This window comes from Mus musculus, chromosome 1 (genome assembly GCF_000001635.26).
Source record: "Mus musculus strain C57BL/6J chromosome 1, GRCm38.p6 C57BL/6J".
Lineage (NCBI taxonomy): Eukaryota > Metazoa > Chordata > Mammalia > Rodentia > Muridae > Mus > Mus musculus.
The window spans coordinates 43,970,774-43,985,084 of NC_000067.6; the positions used below are offsets into that span (position 1 = coordinate 43,970,774).

Below are 14,311 nucleotides of genomic sequence, written 5' to 3' on the forward strand. Positions count from 1 at the left end.
TGAGAATAACTGTGAATGCAGACTGAAGTAGAAACTATGCATCAATTAAATTTCAGAATGGTATTTTCTTTAAAAGCACAAATTTACTTTTCCTTTCCTTTCTCTTTCCCTCCCCACCCCACCCCCCTTTGGTTTTTGTTGTTGTTGTTGTTGTTGGTTTTTTGAGACAAGGTTTCTTTGTAGCCCTGGTTGTCCTGGAACTAGCTCTGTAGCCCAGGTTGGCTTCAAAACATAGAGATCTCCCTGTCTCCCACATGCTGGGATTAAAGGCATGGGCTACCACTACCCAGCTGATTTGCCATCTTAACTGTGTTATTGATTTATTTTAGAGAAATGAATATAGAGATTAGCTTTGCTACAGCTAAAATTTAATTGATGCATAATTTGTTGGTTTTAATTTAATTTTATTTGTAATTCATTTTTTACACTCCATATTCCATTTCCTGCCCCTCCCCTACCACCCTTCAACTGCTTCACATTCCACACCTCCTGACCACACCCTGTCTCCACGTGGATGACCCCACCCTCCACCCCACCTGACCTCTAAACTCCCTGGGGCCTGCAGTCTCTTGAGGGTTGTTAGGTGTATCATCTCTGTTTGAACACAGACTCGGAAGTCCTCTATTGAATGTGTGTTGGGGGCCTCATATAAGCTGGTGTATGCTACCTGTTTGGTGGTCCAGTGTTTGAAAGATCTCGGGGGTCCAGATTAATTAAGACTGATGCATAATTTGTAATAAAATATTTTCTTTACCTAGCCATTTACATGCTACCATTTATATTCTTTTAGGTTGACAAAGCTTATGACTACCTCATTCAAAATACATCATTTGCTAACAGATTAGGTTTTACAGTTACTGTTGGAAATAACCGTGGTATCTACCTCCGAGATCCTGTCCAGGTGGCTGCTCCTTCAGATCATGGTGTTGGCATTGAGCCTGTATTTCCAGAGAACACAGGTAAGTACTAGGGTGGCAGTAAGCAGAAGCATTTGTATTTGTGGCTTAAATGAATGGTAAATAAAAGAAGAATGCTGCTTTGCTTGTCTGATGTCTAAAGTAATGTTTACCCACCTTCCTAATACTGTTACCCTTTAATACAATTCCTCATGTTGTGGTGACTCCCAACCATAAAATTATAACTATAATTTTGTTAGTTATGAATTGTAATGTAAATATCTGTGTTTTCTGATGGTCTTAGGCAGTCACTGAAAGATTTGTCATGACCCAAACCACTCACTGTTCTTAGGAGAAAATACAAATTAACAAGTGATTATTTTAAAATTTAATAGATTTGGTGGAAAATATTTATTAGAGACCCCAGTACCATGGCAGTTCATTCAGGATCTTGACAATGAAGGAAAAGAGTGGGCCCCGGCCTTCAGTGGCCCATAATTTATTAAGCCTATAATAAAATTATAGTTTATTTTCTTTCCATATCTCATTCCTTGGATAGAAGGCAGAGCTTTAGGTGAGTGTGGGAAGTAAACACAGCTGTGAGTTGGTGAGGAACTGTTGTTTTGTATCTGGCAGTTTATTTTAGTCAGCTGCTTGATCTCTACGTGCAATGATACAAAAGGTCCACTAAACTGTTTATAAGGCTTAGCAGTGATGGATGAAAATATGTGTGAATCACAAGAAGATTCTGCATTTTTATTTAAGTTATAATTTTGGTATCCTATCTAATGTATTATACAGTTGACCAAACTAGAAAAAGAGGAAATGCTGAGTCTTAATTTTTTTTTTTTTAATGCCAGAAAACTCTGAAAAAATATCCTTTCAGCTTCATTTAGCTTTAACTTCAAATTCATCTTGGGTTCAGTGTCCCAGCCATTTGGAACTCATGAATCAGTGTCGGCACATAAACATACGTGTGGACCCCAGGGGCTTAAGAGAAGGGTTACATTATACAGAGGTATTGTAACATCTATTGTTTTTCTTTTCTCTTTGAAATGTTTGAGAAGGTGAAAGTAAATAATCTCTGATGTGTTTTCTCTCATTAAAAATCTAACCTTTTCACTTACTAGATTTTCTAACTTTTCTGTATCCATTTAAGCAGTTAGTTATATAGTGTTGCATTCTTCTGTGAAGAAGGCTGAGGGAGATAGAAATAGCAAAGCCTTTTTTTTTTTTTTTTTTTTTTTTTGGTTTTTCGAGACAGGGTTTCTCTGTATAGCTCTGGCTGTCCCTAGAACTCACTTTATAGACCAGGCTGGCCACAAATTCAGAAATCTGCCTGCCTCTGCCTCCCGAGTGCTGGGACTAAAGGCATGCGCCACCACGCCTGGCTACGCAAAGCCTTTTTGATCAGGCCTCTGTACTTTGTTAATTATGCAGTGTAGCTAAACTTGTGCTGTAGTTAGCTTTACTATTTAGAGGAAACATTTGTTAAACCTGACAGTTGTAAATAAACACAGAATAGTGTCATATAGCTAATCTTTATATTTTTTTAAACTTGATACCTTGTTACCTGTTCATCTCAGTCATGATTTGCTATTTGGTTGCTATTTGCTTTGGGTTGTTATATGAATTAATGTCAGTAATCTAGTATTAACTTACCTGCTAGATCTTTAAATTTTAAGACTAGATTATTCTATGCTTACATTACACCTTTTACTTATGTTTTGCAACTTTTTTCATGGGTGTTGAAACTTACCATTCTTTCTTCAAGGTATGTGGCTATGATATAGCATCCCCCAATGCAGGTCCTTTATTCAGAGTTCCAATCACTGCAGTTATAGCAGCAAAGTAAGTAAGATGTTTAGTTTATTATTATGTATACATTGTTAATGCCTATATTGTAATACAGTATTGATTTTTGGAGGATTGCTTAGAAGCAAGTAACTAGAAATATTAAGACAGAAGCAGGTAACCAGTTTCTGCTTCTAGCTAGCATCCTAGTTGGCATATAGTTAGCAATGCTTTCTATTAATTATTAGTTGAGGGTATCTGGCATCTGCCCACCTTCTATTGAAATGTCTTTGCCCATCCTACCACTGACTCCATATTGCCCTGTTGAGAGGCTATTTCTGCCTTCATTGTACCTCTTTCCTCACTTACTCAGGGATTCTTCATCCTCGTCCTTTGCGCCCCGCTTACCTTCCCGTGTCTGTGATTCTGCTGCCCTGATGCTTCTAGTTGCTTTCTATTTCCAGCCTTATTCTTTCCATCTCAAGCATCCTGGAATCGGGGAGTTTACTTTGGTGTATTAACTTCCTGCTTCAAACACACCAGCAGTGTTCCTTAAAGATCCGGTTTCATTCCTTTAAAAAGCCCACAAGAACAACTTAGAATTAACATCTCAGGTGGCTTCCTATCACTGAGTATACCAAAGTACACATTTTTAGCTATCTCCCTCTCTTGACACTCAATGGTTTCCTCAGTATTTATGCATTTGTTCCTTTGCCTCGTTTGCTCGTATGTTAAATAGCCAGACTTACTTCTGGGCATTCTCCGTGTGGGGATTTCCTTCCTTCCTCACTCTAACACTTTTTACAAGCTCCTGGACAGGCTTCAGCTAATGTGTTCCAATTTGTTTTTTAATATAATATATATCATTTGATTGCAAGCTGTATTTACACATTCTAAATTAATACCTTTGGTGGGGGTTATTTGAGTTAAATATTAATTATGTAATAGGCCTCAGCCAATGAGGCCTACAGGATAAAATTGATGAGATTAAAATATCCATGCACATGGGAAATTTACATCACAGTTAAATTCTCTGTTACATGTTTTGTGTAAGTTCAGTGGGAATTTGGACAAGACTTTTCAACCATCTGCAGGCTCACTCTTAGGATCCAAACCATTCTTCTATTTTTCTGTAACAATTCTTTTATGGAGCTTGCTATATTAAATGTTTTTTCTTTCCCTACCAGTTGTTATAGAGCAAAGAAAGGGTTGTTTTTTACTCATTGGAATATTTCTAGCTACAAATAACAGTACCTCATACACAGTAGGTATCCATTGCTTATTTGTAAAATTAAAGACAATGTAATTGCAACCCGCATTTTATTTCCATAGCACATAGTTACCCATTTGATGTTTACATTTCTTTGATTGCTTATGGAAGTAGTTTGGAGCATTTTGAAACTTCATGTGGGGATTCAATTTATTATGTTTTACTCATACATCTGTAAGACTATTGCTGACACAAAATATAGTGTGATTTTAACATTCAAAAATCATAGCTGGGTGTGGTGGTGCATACCTTTAATCCCAGAACTTGGGAGGCAGAGGTAGGCATATCTCCTGGGAATTTGAGGCCAGCCTGGTTTACAAAGGGAGATCCAGGTCAGCCAGGGGATACATCAGAAACCCTGTCTCAGAAAATTTTTATTTTTTAGAAATCAGAGTTGAGAGTCTTTGAATTTTGTAAAATTCCTTTAACAGGAGACAGCATAAGCTTTTTACTGTTTCTGTTACAATGTATAAAAATAGGTGAGTAGATCATCTGTGTGCTGCTGTCAGAGGTTATATCTACTGCTGTGGTACAGAATGAGGGAGTATTGTCCAGGGTTTATTTCTAGCAAACTCTTCACTTGCCTCTGTTGGATAACATCTAGAGTGTTGATGAGTGTATTGTTTATATAGAGTTTTATTTTTAGAGTATCATGTTTAATTTTTTTTTTTTTAATTTTCAGAGTAAATGAGTCATCACATTATGATCTAGCCTTTACAGATGTACATTTTAAACCTGGTCAGATTCGAAGACATTTTGTTGAGGTTCCTGAAGGGGCAACCTGGGCTGGTAAGTAAAATTTGTTTCTTATCTTTTTATTTTTTAAATCTGTTAGAGAATTTGTAAACTGGTGGTGATGTGCTATTGCTGTGTTGATTTCCTGCTAAGAGTTCTCAGGAATTACTCTTTGTATATCTATGTCTATGCTAGGCCCTTAGGAGGGCTGCTTCTAGAGGGTTTTTCTATAGAATACCTTACCAAAACTGACCGACTTGTTGAGAAAGAGGTAGAATGAAGTGGGAAGACACCACTTTAGGGAATGAGTCTGGGCTCCGGTATAGACTACTACTTAACTTGGAATACCTAGTTTTACATAGCTGACTTTCTATCTTAACTGATACTGCTTACCCTCATCTGTAAGAATAGACAATCATAAAGTGTTTCGTCTGTGTTAAATTAATCTCCGTACTCTTTAACAGTTTGGTGTACTTCACTCTTAACAGTTCGGTGTATTCAGTGACAGAAAGCTATTTACAGCTATAATTGTGAGTTGTCATTATAGGCTATTTTATGGTCAAGTTGTGGAGCTTCCTGTGCTGCAGTATTTACATAAAGCCTATTGGGGTTCTATAGCTCAGGGCTCTGATAAATTCATTACTAGTAGTACTAAAGAGTAAAACTCCTACCCATAGAAGTTTCTTGTTTCTGCCTAGCCCTTGCAGTTTACCCAGAGTCTGTTTTCTTTAATTACAAAAAGAAAAAGAAAAACACTTTGTTAGTTATGAGTCAGTAAATATAATCTTAAGAATGTAGAAATGTAGAATTTGAGAATGGTGGGTATTGTTATAAAACATTGAATGGGATAGAATGAACATGTCACATCATTTCAGTGTTAGCTTACAAATGTTCTGATGGCTTCTATTTCACATCATTCAAAATACTATCAAAATATATACGTCCTCGTAGCAAATAGTTATTTTCCCCTCTGTGCTCCCTGGTCTGTAAAAACCAAAATGAACCAAACCTTATTTTGATGCCCTTAAATTAGAGCAGGTGTTCCTTAAATAATCTTGCCTCCTCATGACTTTGGTTTACATCTGGCCATGCAGTACAGTAAAGCTAATAAATGGTGAAACTTCGGGGAAAGAAGTAGGAATACATACACGAGTAAGCAGGGATGACAATTTTGGCATGGTAAATAAGGTTTTCTAAAATTATAATCTTTTTATTGGGAATTAATTTGTTTTCCAATTAAAACAAGAAAAAGGGTTGGTTGGTTGGTTTGTTTGTTTCAAAGTCCTGGTTATAATTGTGTATAGATCCAGAAACAGTTTTGTTCTTTCCTAATGCCTGCAGTAAGCATTGAGAGTGGATTATTTCTTAGTTCTGTATCACCTATACACATACTTTGTTCTTTGTTTCTTCACAAAGCTTACAGCTTTACTTTGAAGATCCTAGTTTAGGGATTGGAGAAAAGAATGGTTAAGAGCACTTGCTGCTCTTCCAGAGAGACCTGGATTTGATTCTCAGCACCCATACAGAGGCTCCCAGTGTTCCTCCAGCAGGCACCAGATATGCACATGTTGTATAGACATACATGAATACAAACTCATATATAAAATATAAATAAATCTAAAACATAATAAAGAAGATACTATTTTTATTATCACCTAGACAGATGAAATTTTAATAATTAACCATTTTATGAGCATTTTAATTCTTGCCAGTTTAAAATTTAATTTCTTTATTTTAGAAGTTACCGTGTGTTCATGTTCTTCTGAGGTATCGGCAAAATTTGTTCTTCATGCAGTACAGCTTGTGAAGCAGAGAGCATATCGAAGTCATGAATTTTATAAGTTTTGTTCCCTTCCAGAAAAAGGAACACTTATTGAAGCTTTTCCTGTTTTGGTAAGTTTATGTAACAAGAAAATCGAGAGCACTCCCAAGACATTTCTATGTTTTGCCTAGACCATGATACAGATTCAGGTTCTTTTCATGCCTGTCAGATAAGGTAGGATGATAGGTAATTTAATGAAGAATACTGAAATCCAAGGCTGGCGAGAAGGCTCAGGGTTTAAGAGTACTTGCTGCCCTTGTGGAGGAGTCTGCGTCAGCTCACAGCACCCACTGGGCAGCTTACAACCATCTGTAGCTCTAGTTCCAAGGGATCCTATGCCCTCTCTGATCTGTGTTTCAGAAGTGAATTTTCCTTCTCTAGTCTCCTCTTCTTAAAGTGCTATGGTGGAACTCGGGGTCTGGGCATTCAGGGCAAGTAGATGAATTGTACCCCATCGAATATTCATCTCTCTTTAATTCTGATACTTCTGATAAAGAGATGTTCTAATCTTGGACCTTCATTTACATGGCACTTGTTATCTTACTCAACGTCCTACTGTTAAGAATCTCTATAAGGTAGTTTAATTTGCAGACAGAATTGTTGTCAGGTCTCTGCTTTTCCCCATGTTTGGAATGATAAGTCCTTCTTCATGGAAGGCGAATGCGCAGCTGTGCTTGCCGTGCTTGCTTCTTTGTGCTTTCAGTTCCTTTAGTAACATTATGTCTCTCATGTCTCTGTTCCTTTGAAATGGGGTGGTGTTAGCTTTATTCATCTCCTTAAATGTACTGGTACAACAGAGCTTAGGATACTCTTTTAAAATTGATCCTAAGAGTAGGATATGACTGTAACTTTATTGATACATACTCATGGCTATTGAGCATGCCTTATAAATTTTATAATATTTCTTCTCATTATGAATGTTAATTATGTTTAAATTGGGTCCTAGGGTTTTTTATTACTAATGTGCTATGTGCATAAATAAGTAAATATAAATAGATAATGATAAAATATTTTGTTTCTTGCTACAAATAAAAATTTTGTTTTGAAACAGGTAATATTTGGTGATATGAGGAAGAATTAGAAAACAGATTCATTCTTTAACATTCTCATTTTTATTTCCAGGGCGGAAAAGCAATTGAATTTTGTATTGCTCGTTGGTGGGCAAGTCTTAGTGATGTCAATATTGATTATACCATATCATTCCATGGGATAGTGTGTACTGCACCACAGTTAAACATTGTAAGTGCTATAACATTCTCATTATTTTTAGTGTCATTTTTGTTTTGAAAAATGACTTCTGTGGTAGATGTAAAACTTAATTAGAAACTAATCTATAAATCTGAATATATTCATTCATGGATATTGAAAACTTGCATTTATGAACATATATATAAAATATTGTCTATTAATATTCAAGAAATTAATTTTTAAATATGTTTTGTAGCATGCATCTGAAGGAATCAATCGTTTTGATGTTCAGTCCTCTTTAAAGTATGAAGATCTGGCTCCTTGCATAACTTTGAAGAGCTGGGTGCAAACGCTACGGTATCTCATTTTTTTAAGAGCTACAAAAGTTAAATGTTAATGCAAGAATTCTTTTAATTGCTTTTTGTTTGTTTTTCTAATTTTTATCTATGTGATAGTATATTTTAAAAAAAAAGTTTTATTTTGCTGTCTAGGAATCCTCTTGAGTTTCCAAAACATGGTTCAGTATTGCTTTCTACCCTCACTGATCCTATCATCAGTAGTGTCCCTATATGTTAGCCATTTCATTAGCATTTGAGACTGAGGCAGGAGAAAAGCAAGTTCAAGGCTACCTGGATAACTCAAAAAGTTGAGAAAAAGGATTGAGGAACTGCTTAACAATAGTGTTCACTTTCCATATGCAGTACCCTCAGTTTAATCTCGGATATTACACAAAGCAAATTAACAGTGTCAAATTTTTATTTTGTGAATTCATTCTTCATTGTTTGAAAAATTCAGAATCAGAAACTCTCCTTGACAATAAAAGAAATTTGTGTCCTGAGTGTGAGCCATAAGCGCCCTGCGGAAGCAGGGTTTGCCAAGGTGGTGTTCTGCTGCAGATACCTTTGCAGTGTCATCTCCTTAGGACAAGGACTAGCTATACCCTGCATACGATGTGGCCCAGGCCACGCGCATGCCCAGCACCAGCAAGTATGAGTGAGTGTACACATCAGAAATGTTCTTTAACTCTTTTGGTAATTGTCTTAGTCAGGGTCTCTATTCCTGCACAAACATCATGACTAAGAAACAAGTTGGGGAGGAAAGGGTTTATTCGGCTTACATTTCCACATTGCTGTTCATCATCAAAGGAAATCAGGACTGGAACTCAAGCAGGTCAGGAAGCAGGAGCTGATGCAGAGACCATGGAGGGATGTTCTTTACTGGCTTGCCTCACCTGGCTTGCTCAGCCTGCTCTCTTATAGAACCCAAGACTACCAGCCCAGAGATGGTCCCACCCACAAGGGTCTTTTCCCCTTGATCACTAATTGAGAAAATGCCTTAAAGTTGGATCTCATGGAGGTATTTCCTCAACTGAAGCTCCTTTCTCTGTGATACCTCCAGCTGTGTCAAGTTGACACAAAACTAGCCAGTACAGTAATCATCGCCCAAGAGTTGAGATTTGGTTCTGCTAAGAACTCTGTGGTAACATTTTTAAGACTTCTGTTCATGTCTTTGTAGTATTGTAGCAATTTAGTTAATATAGACTATATATTAATAATTGCAAGATTGTACAGTTTACTATAAAAGACAGTTTAAGAAGTGGTCTTCACCTTGCATGTTTAACTGCTTTCTTTAAATGAAGTCTTAGCTGGGCAGTGGTGGCGCACGCCTTTAATCCCAGTACTTGGGAGGTAGAGACAGGTGGATTTCTGAGTTTGAGGCCAGCCTGGTCTACAGAGTGAGTTCCAGGACAGCCAAGGCTATACAGAGAAACAAAAAAACAAAAACAAAAAGTCTTGACTTAATTCAGTGATGCAGTTGCCTTGTTACAGCCCAGTAAATGCAAAAACCAGACCTTTAGGATCAAGAGATGTTTTGCCAAATAATCGCCAGCTTTATGAGATGGTCCTTACATACAGCTTTCATCAGGTATGTGTTTTCTAGTAAAATATACCTGTGTAGTAAATTCTCATCTTATGTACTATGAAATCACAGTTGGAAAGATGTGACTGGTCTTTGAGGCTTCGTTTTTATTCATAATTTATTGAGGTTTTTTTGTTGATAGGACAGGTAACAGGAAGAAAGAAAAACATAAAGGAAGGACTTGCTACTCTGCCACACTGTTTCAGAGGGTACTCTCTGGGCTCTATGTGTCTGGGCTTGTAGTCCAGCAGTACACTGTACCGGAGCTCACCAGCACAAGTTGAACAATCTCTGAGGAGAGAGCAAGGATTAAAGATAGGAAAGGCAGAAAGAAGACAGAGGAGGACTGCTGGTCAGTACCACAGTAGCAGCAGTAAGACCTCTGTTCCCATCCAAATGCCTTTCTGTTCCTACCACTAAGGTCAATAGAATCTTCAGCCCTTCACTTGAGCCTCAAGTGTACCACCTCTTATCATTCCATGCCTCAGTAGGTCAGGAAATATGCCAACAAATGCTGACCCACCTTGACTCTGTCTGGCAGGCAGACTATTTTATTCTTTTTTTCTTTCTCTCTGCTTCAGAGAAACAGGCAAACTATTACTCTGCTTTTAAAAATAGGCAAATGGCTCCAGACAGTATACAATGGCAGTATGAACATTTAGTAGACTCAGCTCAGTTGACAAAGGACAGAGAGAAGGTACCAAGAAAAAAAAATTTAGAGCATGGCCCCTGCCAACCAACTTCCTCCAATGAAGCCCTGCCTCCTAGAATTTCAGTGATCTCCAAAACAACACAACATCACCAGCTGGGTATCAAGTATTCAGCATATGTGAGAGATACTACACCTCTTGACCATAACACAAGTCTCCATTTTTAACACCCAGGCCTGATTATGCTTTGCAAAGAGTTAATAGTCAGAGTACTTGAGATCATTGTAAATGTTGGATCCAGGGGGGTTTTAGAGTCAATGAGATTTCAGTTCATTTTATGCTTACTTTATTAAAGCATAATGTGACTTTAGTCTTAATGTTACATACTGGTAGATTTCAATAAATTGTTAGATTCCAGTTATATAAAGTAATGAGACTGTTTTAGAACTATATGTATTTGTTAGAAATGTGTGTGTGTGTGTGTGTGTGTGTGTGTGTGTGTGTGTGTGTGTGTGTAGGAAGAGCACTAGGTTATAGATTTTAAAGTGCATCTATTTAATGCCAAGATAGTAACTCTCGTATACTTTGAAAAGAAATAGTTATAAGAATGTATTTTGGATACTTTTTTGAAAAGTGTTATTGGTATTATGTATAAATCATATCAATAATTTTTTTTAATAGCCCAAGAGCGGAGAAGTAACACCTAGTTGTCCACTCCTTTGTGAATTGTTATATGAGTCAGAATTTGACAGTCAGTTGTGGATTATTTTCGACCAGAACAAAAGACAGATGGGCTCAGGCGATGCCTATCCACATCAGGTATAAATTATAAAAAGTAATAAATCCCAAATTTCTCGTTAAGGTGTAACATTTAAAAGGTTTTTTAAAAAGTACCATAAAGTCACATTCAATTTTCTGACACCTATAGAAATCTCTTTTGCTCATTGTAGTTATTAAGCAACAGACTTGACAACTTTTCTGCCATGTGACTAGAGGATGTTGCTTACAAGTACTGGCCAGCAGTGCACTTTTAGCTGAGAAGGGACTACACTGGTGACTTTGCACATGCTCGGCATGCACTCTTCCACTAGATTAGACCTCCAGTCCTAGTGTGTCTACCTGTTGCATTACTTCTCCCTCCTACGCACTGCTTCTACTCAAGATAGACAGTGAATGGGAGAGCGTAATGTGACCCCAGGTCTGAGTGGAACACAAGGGCTTGTGAGTACCTTCAAATCTGAAACCGTACTGAGCATTGACTGCGTGCTCTGGACTTTGTTTCCCACTGATACTAAAGGACATGGAACTACTTGGCAATTTTGTCTCTGGTTAAAATTGTATTTGAAGAAATAGGAGATATTTTTCTGAAATGCTCATGATTTTTTGCTGAATAATTAATTAAGTAATAAAATAATAAAAATTGTTTATGGAAGCTTTTGCATTTAAGGAATGGTCCAGTTTTCCCGTCAAGCAAGCAGCAATCTCATCACTATAGTCTGGAATGTTACTTGAGTTACACTTCACATTGGCTCAAAAGACATTGCTTCTGCAAAATACTGACAGTATCCCCATTCAGTGAGCATTTTAGCCGAGAGGGATGTAGTAGCTTTACAATCCTTGATCTCTACTGGCTCCTTGTTTTCCCTGCTTGTCATAAAGGGATGTGACACTTCACAGTTAAAACGTAACGTTTTACAGAAGTCACACATGTGCATACACATGAATGTTTATTTTAGATAATATACAAATCTAATTTTGACTTTTTTGACTACCACTTCATGTTTCTTACAACCTATAAACAAAACTATACTTGCTTTTCTTATGTATAACACTGATTGTGTGAATATGTTGATACGCTTGGGGTCAGGCGAGCCACTTAATACTTCAAATTCTGCCCCGCTCACTAGCACCTTAGATACTTTGAGTATAGATGTCTCATACCTTGTACACTCTGTAAATGGAACTGTGTCTTTTATCCTTTTACTGAGCTGAACTTACTTTTTCCAAATGTTTTCTTTTTTAGTATTCTCTGAAATTGGAGAAAGGAGATTATACAATTCGATTACAGATTCGTCATGAGCAAATCAGTGATTTGGATCGTCTCAAAGATCTTCCGTTTATTGTTTCACATAGGTTGTCTAATACCTTGAGCTTAGATATTCATGAAAATCATAGCCTTGCACTTCTAGGAAAGAAGAAATCAAGCAGCTTAACATTACCACCCAAATACAATCAGCCATTCTTTGTTACTTCCTTACCTGATGATAAGTAAGTGCTGATGTTGATGTATGTTACTCTACATCTATTATAATTTGCTATCATTTTAGTCTGAAGTTGTTTCTCAGTTTGATTTTTGAAAATTTGGACATGGGAAATATTTCAGTTTGATTTTGATGGTTTTCCTCTAAGTGTTTTTGTGAAACTTTTTCTTTTGTTACTTTTTCCCCTTTTAATTCTCTCATTAGAATACCTAAGGGGGCAGGACCCGGATGCTACCTTGCAGGCTCCTTGACATTGTCAAAGACTGAGCTTGGAAAGAAAGCTGTAAGTACTAGTGTTTTACACTGAAAGTACCTGTTTAAAATTTTCCATCCCTTTGAAGATGGGCTTTAAGTCCATCGTTCAGAAGGGGTAAAAGAATACTTGCAGGGAGGGAACAGTAATTGTTTTTCTTTTTCTTGAGCTGTTAATGAAGGTGGATTAATATTTGGTACCTTTTTAAATGTGTCATTAAAAAGTATTTTATGTTCTTTTCCACAAGCCCCATGCCCTAACCCTATTCCACCTCAGTCCCTAAAGTTCTTGACATCCAGATCACAATTGGTTGAAGCAAATGGGATGTGTAAAATTATAGCATACCCTAGCATTTCAACCAACATGTTATAGATACTGGAATAAGTCAAGTTCTCTTCATTTGTTTATAAAAACCAATCTGAAGGATATTTATTAATGGATATTGGCTCTCACATTTGTGAAGGCTTGCTGTGGTCTACAAGACCTCAGCAATTACGTGGATAGATGTATGGTGTTTCTTGTGATTCTGCTTTTTATAGTTTCAAAATGATGCTTTTTGTTTCTAGTTTAGAGATAACTTATTTAAAGCTTAAAGGTATTTATTTCAGGTTTTTCCATCTTGTTTTTATTACAGATTTGTTGCAGAGAATGTTTTTTATGTGGATCTGTCACCCTTTATCATAGGTCATTTTGGTGTAATACAATTCTTACATCTGTGCATTTCTCATTTAGCATTAGTTCATACAAAACTATGTAAGTCTACTTAACCTAATCCTGGGATCTATAAATGCTGTTGTCAGAGTGAATTCATCTCATTTATCTTGAAATGTATTTTTTTCTTGTCACTGTTCAACCAAGGTCATATATTCATAGCCATAAGGAGTAATTTGGGGATTTTGTGCTTGACATCTCTCAGGATGCATTTCATTGTGTACTCTTACTCACACATACTTCAGTGTCATTTGGAGTAAATCAGCACTTGATACTGGACTTTGTTCTTGAACTGATTTAAGAAATCCTCATAGATCTTTTTGGAGATTTACCTAGGTGGCTGCTTCTATGGGACTTCAACTGAGTTTTTCACCCAGATGATAGATAACTCATCTCAGAAGTCCACTTCTCATGGAAAGTATAGCAGAAAAGAATAATTGGCAGAAATATTCTTATAAGAATTCAGAAATAGTACTTCCTGACAATACTATCAGAGGCAATATTGAAATTATAAGTGCTTGGAATTGACTGTTGCTAGCTTTCTATAGATAGAAAGGTTGTTTATAAGAAAATAGCAATAATCTAAAGTTATTGAGTATAATTGCCTTTGGGTTCTTTATTTAAACTTTCCTCAGCAGTTTTATACTTCCTACATTTTGGTAGTTGGAAAGGAAGTGCCATTTTACCTTACTTTGCCTTTCATTGTAGCCCTGGTTTTTTTCTTTTTTCTTTTTTGTTTGTTTGGCTTTTTTTTTTTTTTTTTTTTTTTTAAGAATGATTTAGGCTTGTGTAATGGTCATGACCTCCTGTA

General features: G+C 36.6%; 1 protein-coding gene across 4 annotated transcripts in view; it reads left to right on the forward strand.

Annotated features, from left to right (window-relative positions):
* The window catches only part of Tpp2 (tripeptidyl peptidase II), a 69,031-nt gene that overhangs the window by 36,804 nt on the left and 17,916 nt on the right, over positions 1–14,311 (forward strand). For all 4 annotated transcript variants that reach the window (XR_373249.4, XR_001784011.2, NM_009418.3 and 1 more), the window contains exons 13-23: positions 791–959; positions 1,757–1,914; positions 2,671–2,747; positions 4,643–4,749; positions 6,434–6,588; positions 7,640–7,756; positions 7,962–8,062; positions 9,535–9,631; positions 10,957–11,094; positions 12,299–12,543; positions 12,741–12,819. Coding sequence is in view for 2 of the 4 variants with exons in the window: in NM_009418.3 (NP_033444.1) it covers positions 791–959; positions 1,757–1,914; positions 2,671–2,747; positions 4,643–4,749; positions 6,434–6,588; positions 7,640–7,756; positions 7,962–8,062; positions 9,535–9,631; positions 10,957–11,094; positions 12,299–12,543; positions 12,741–12,819 (1,443 nt within the window). In the remaining 2 variants the exon portion in view is untranslated. The remainder of the gene's footprint in view (positions 1–790; positions 960–1,756; positions 1,915–2,670; positions 2,748–4,642; positions 4,750–6,433; positions 6,589–7,639; positions 7,757–7,961; positions 8,063–9,534; positions 9,632–10,956; positions 11,095–12,298; positions 12,544–12,740; positions 12,820–14,311) is intronic.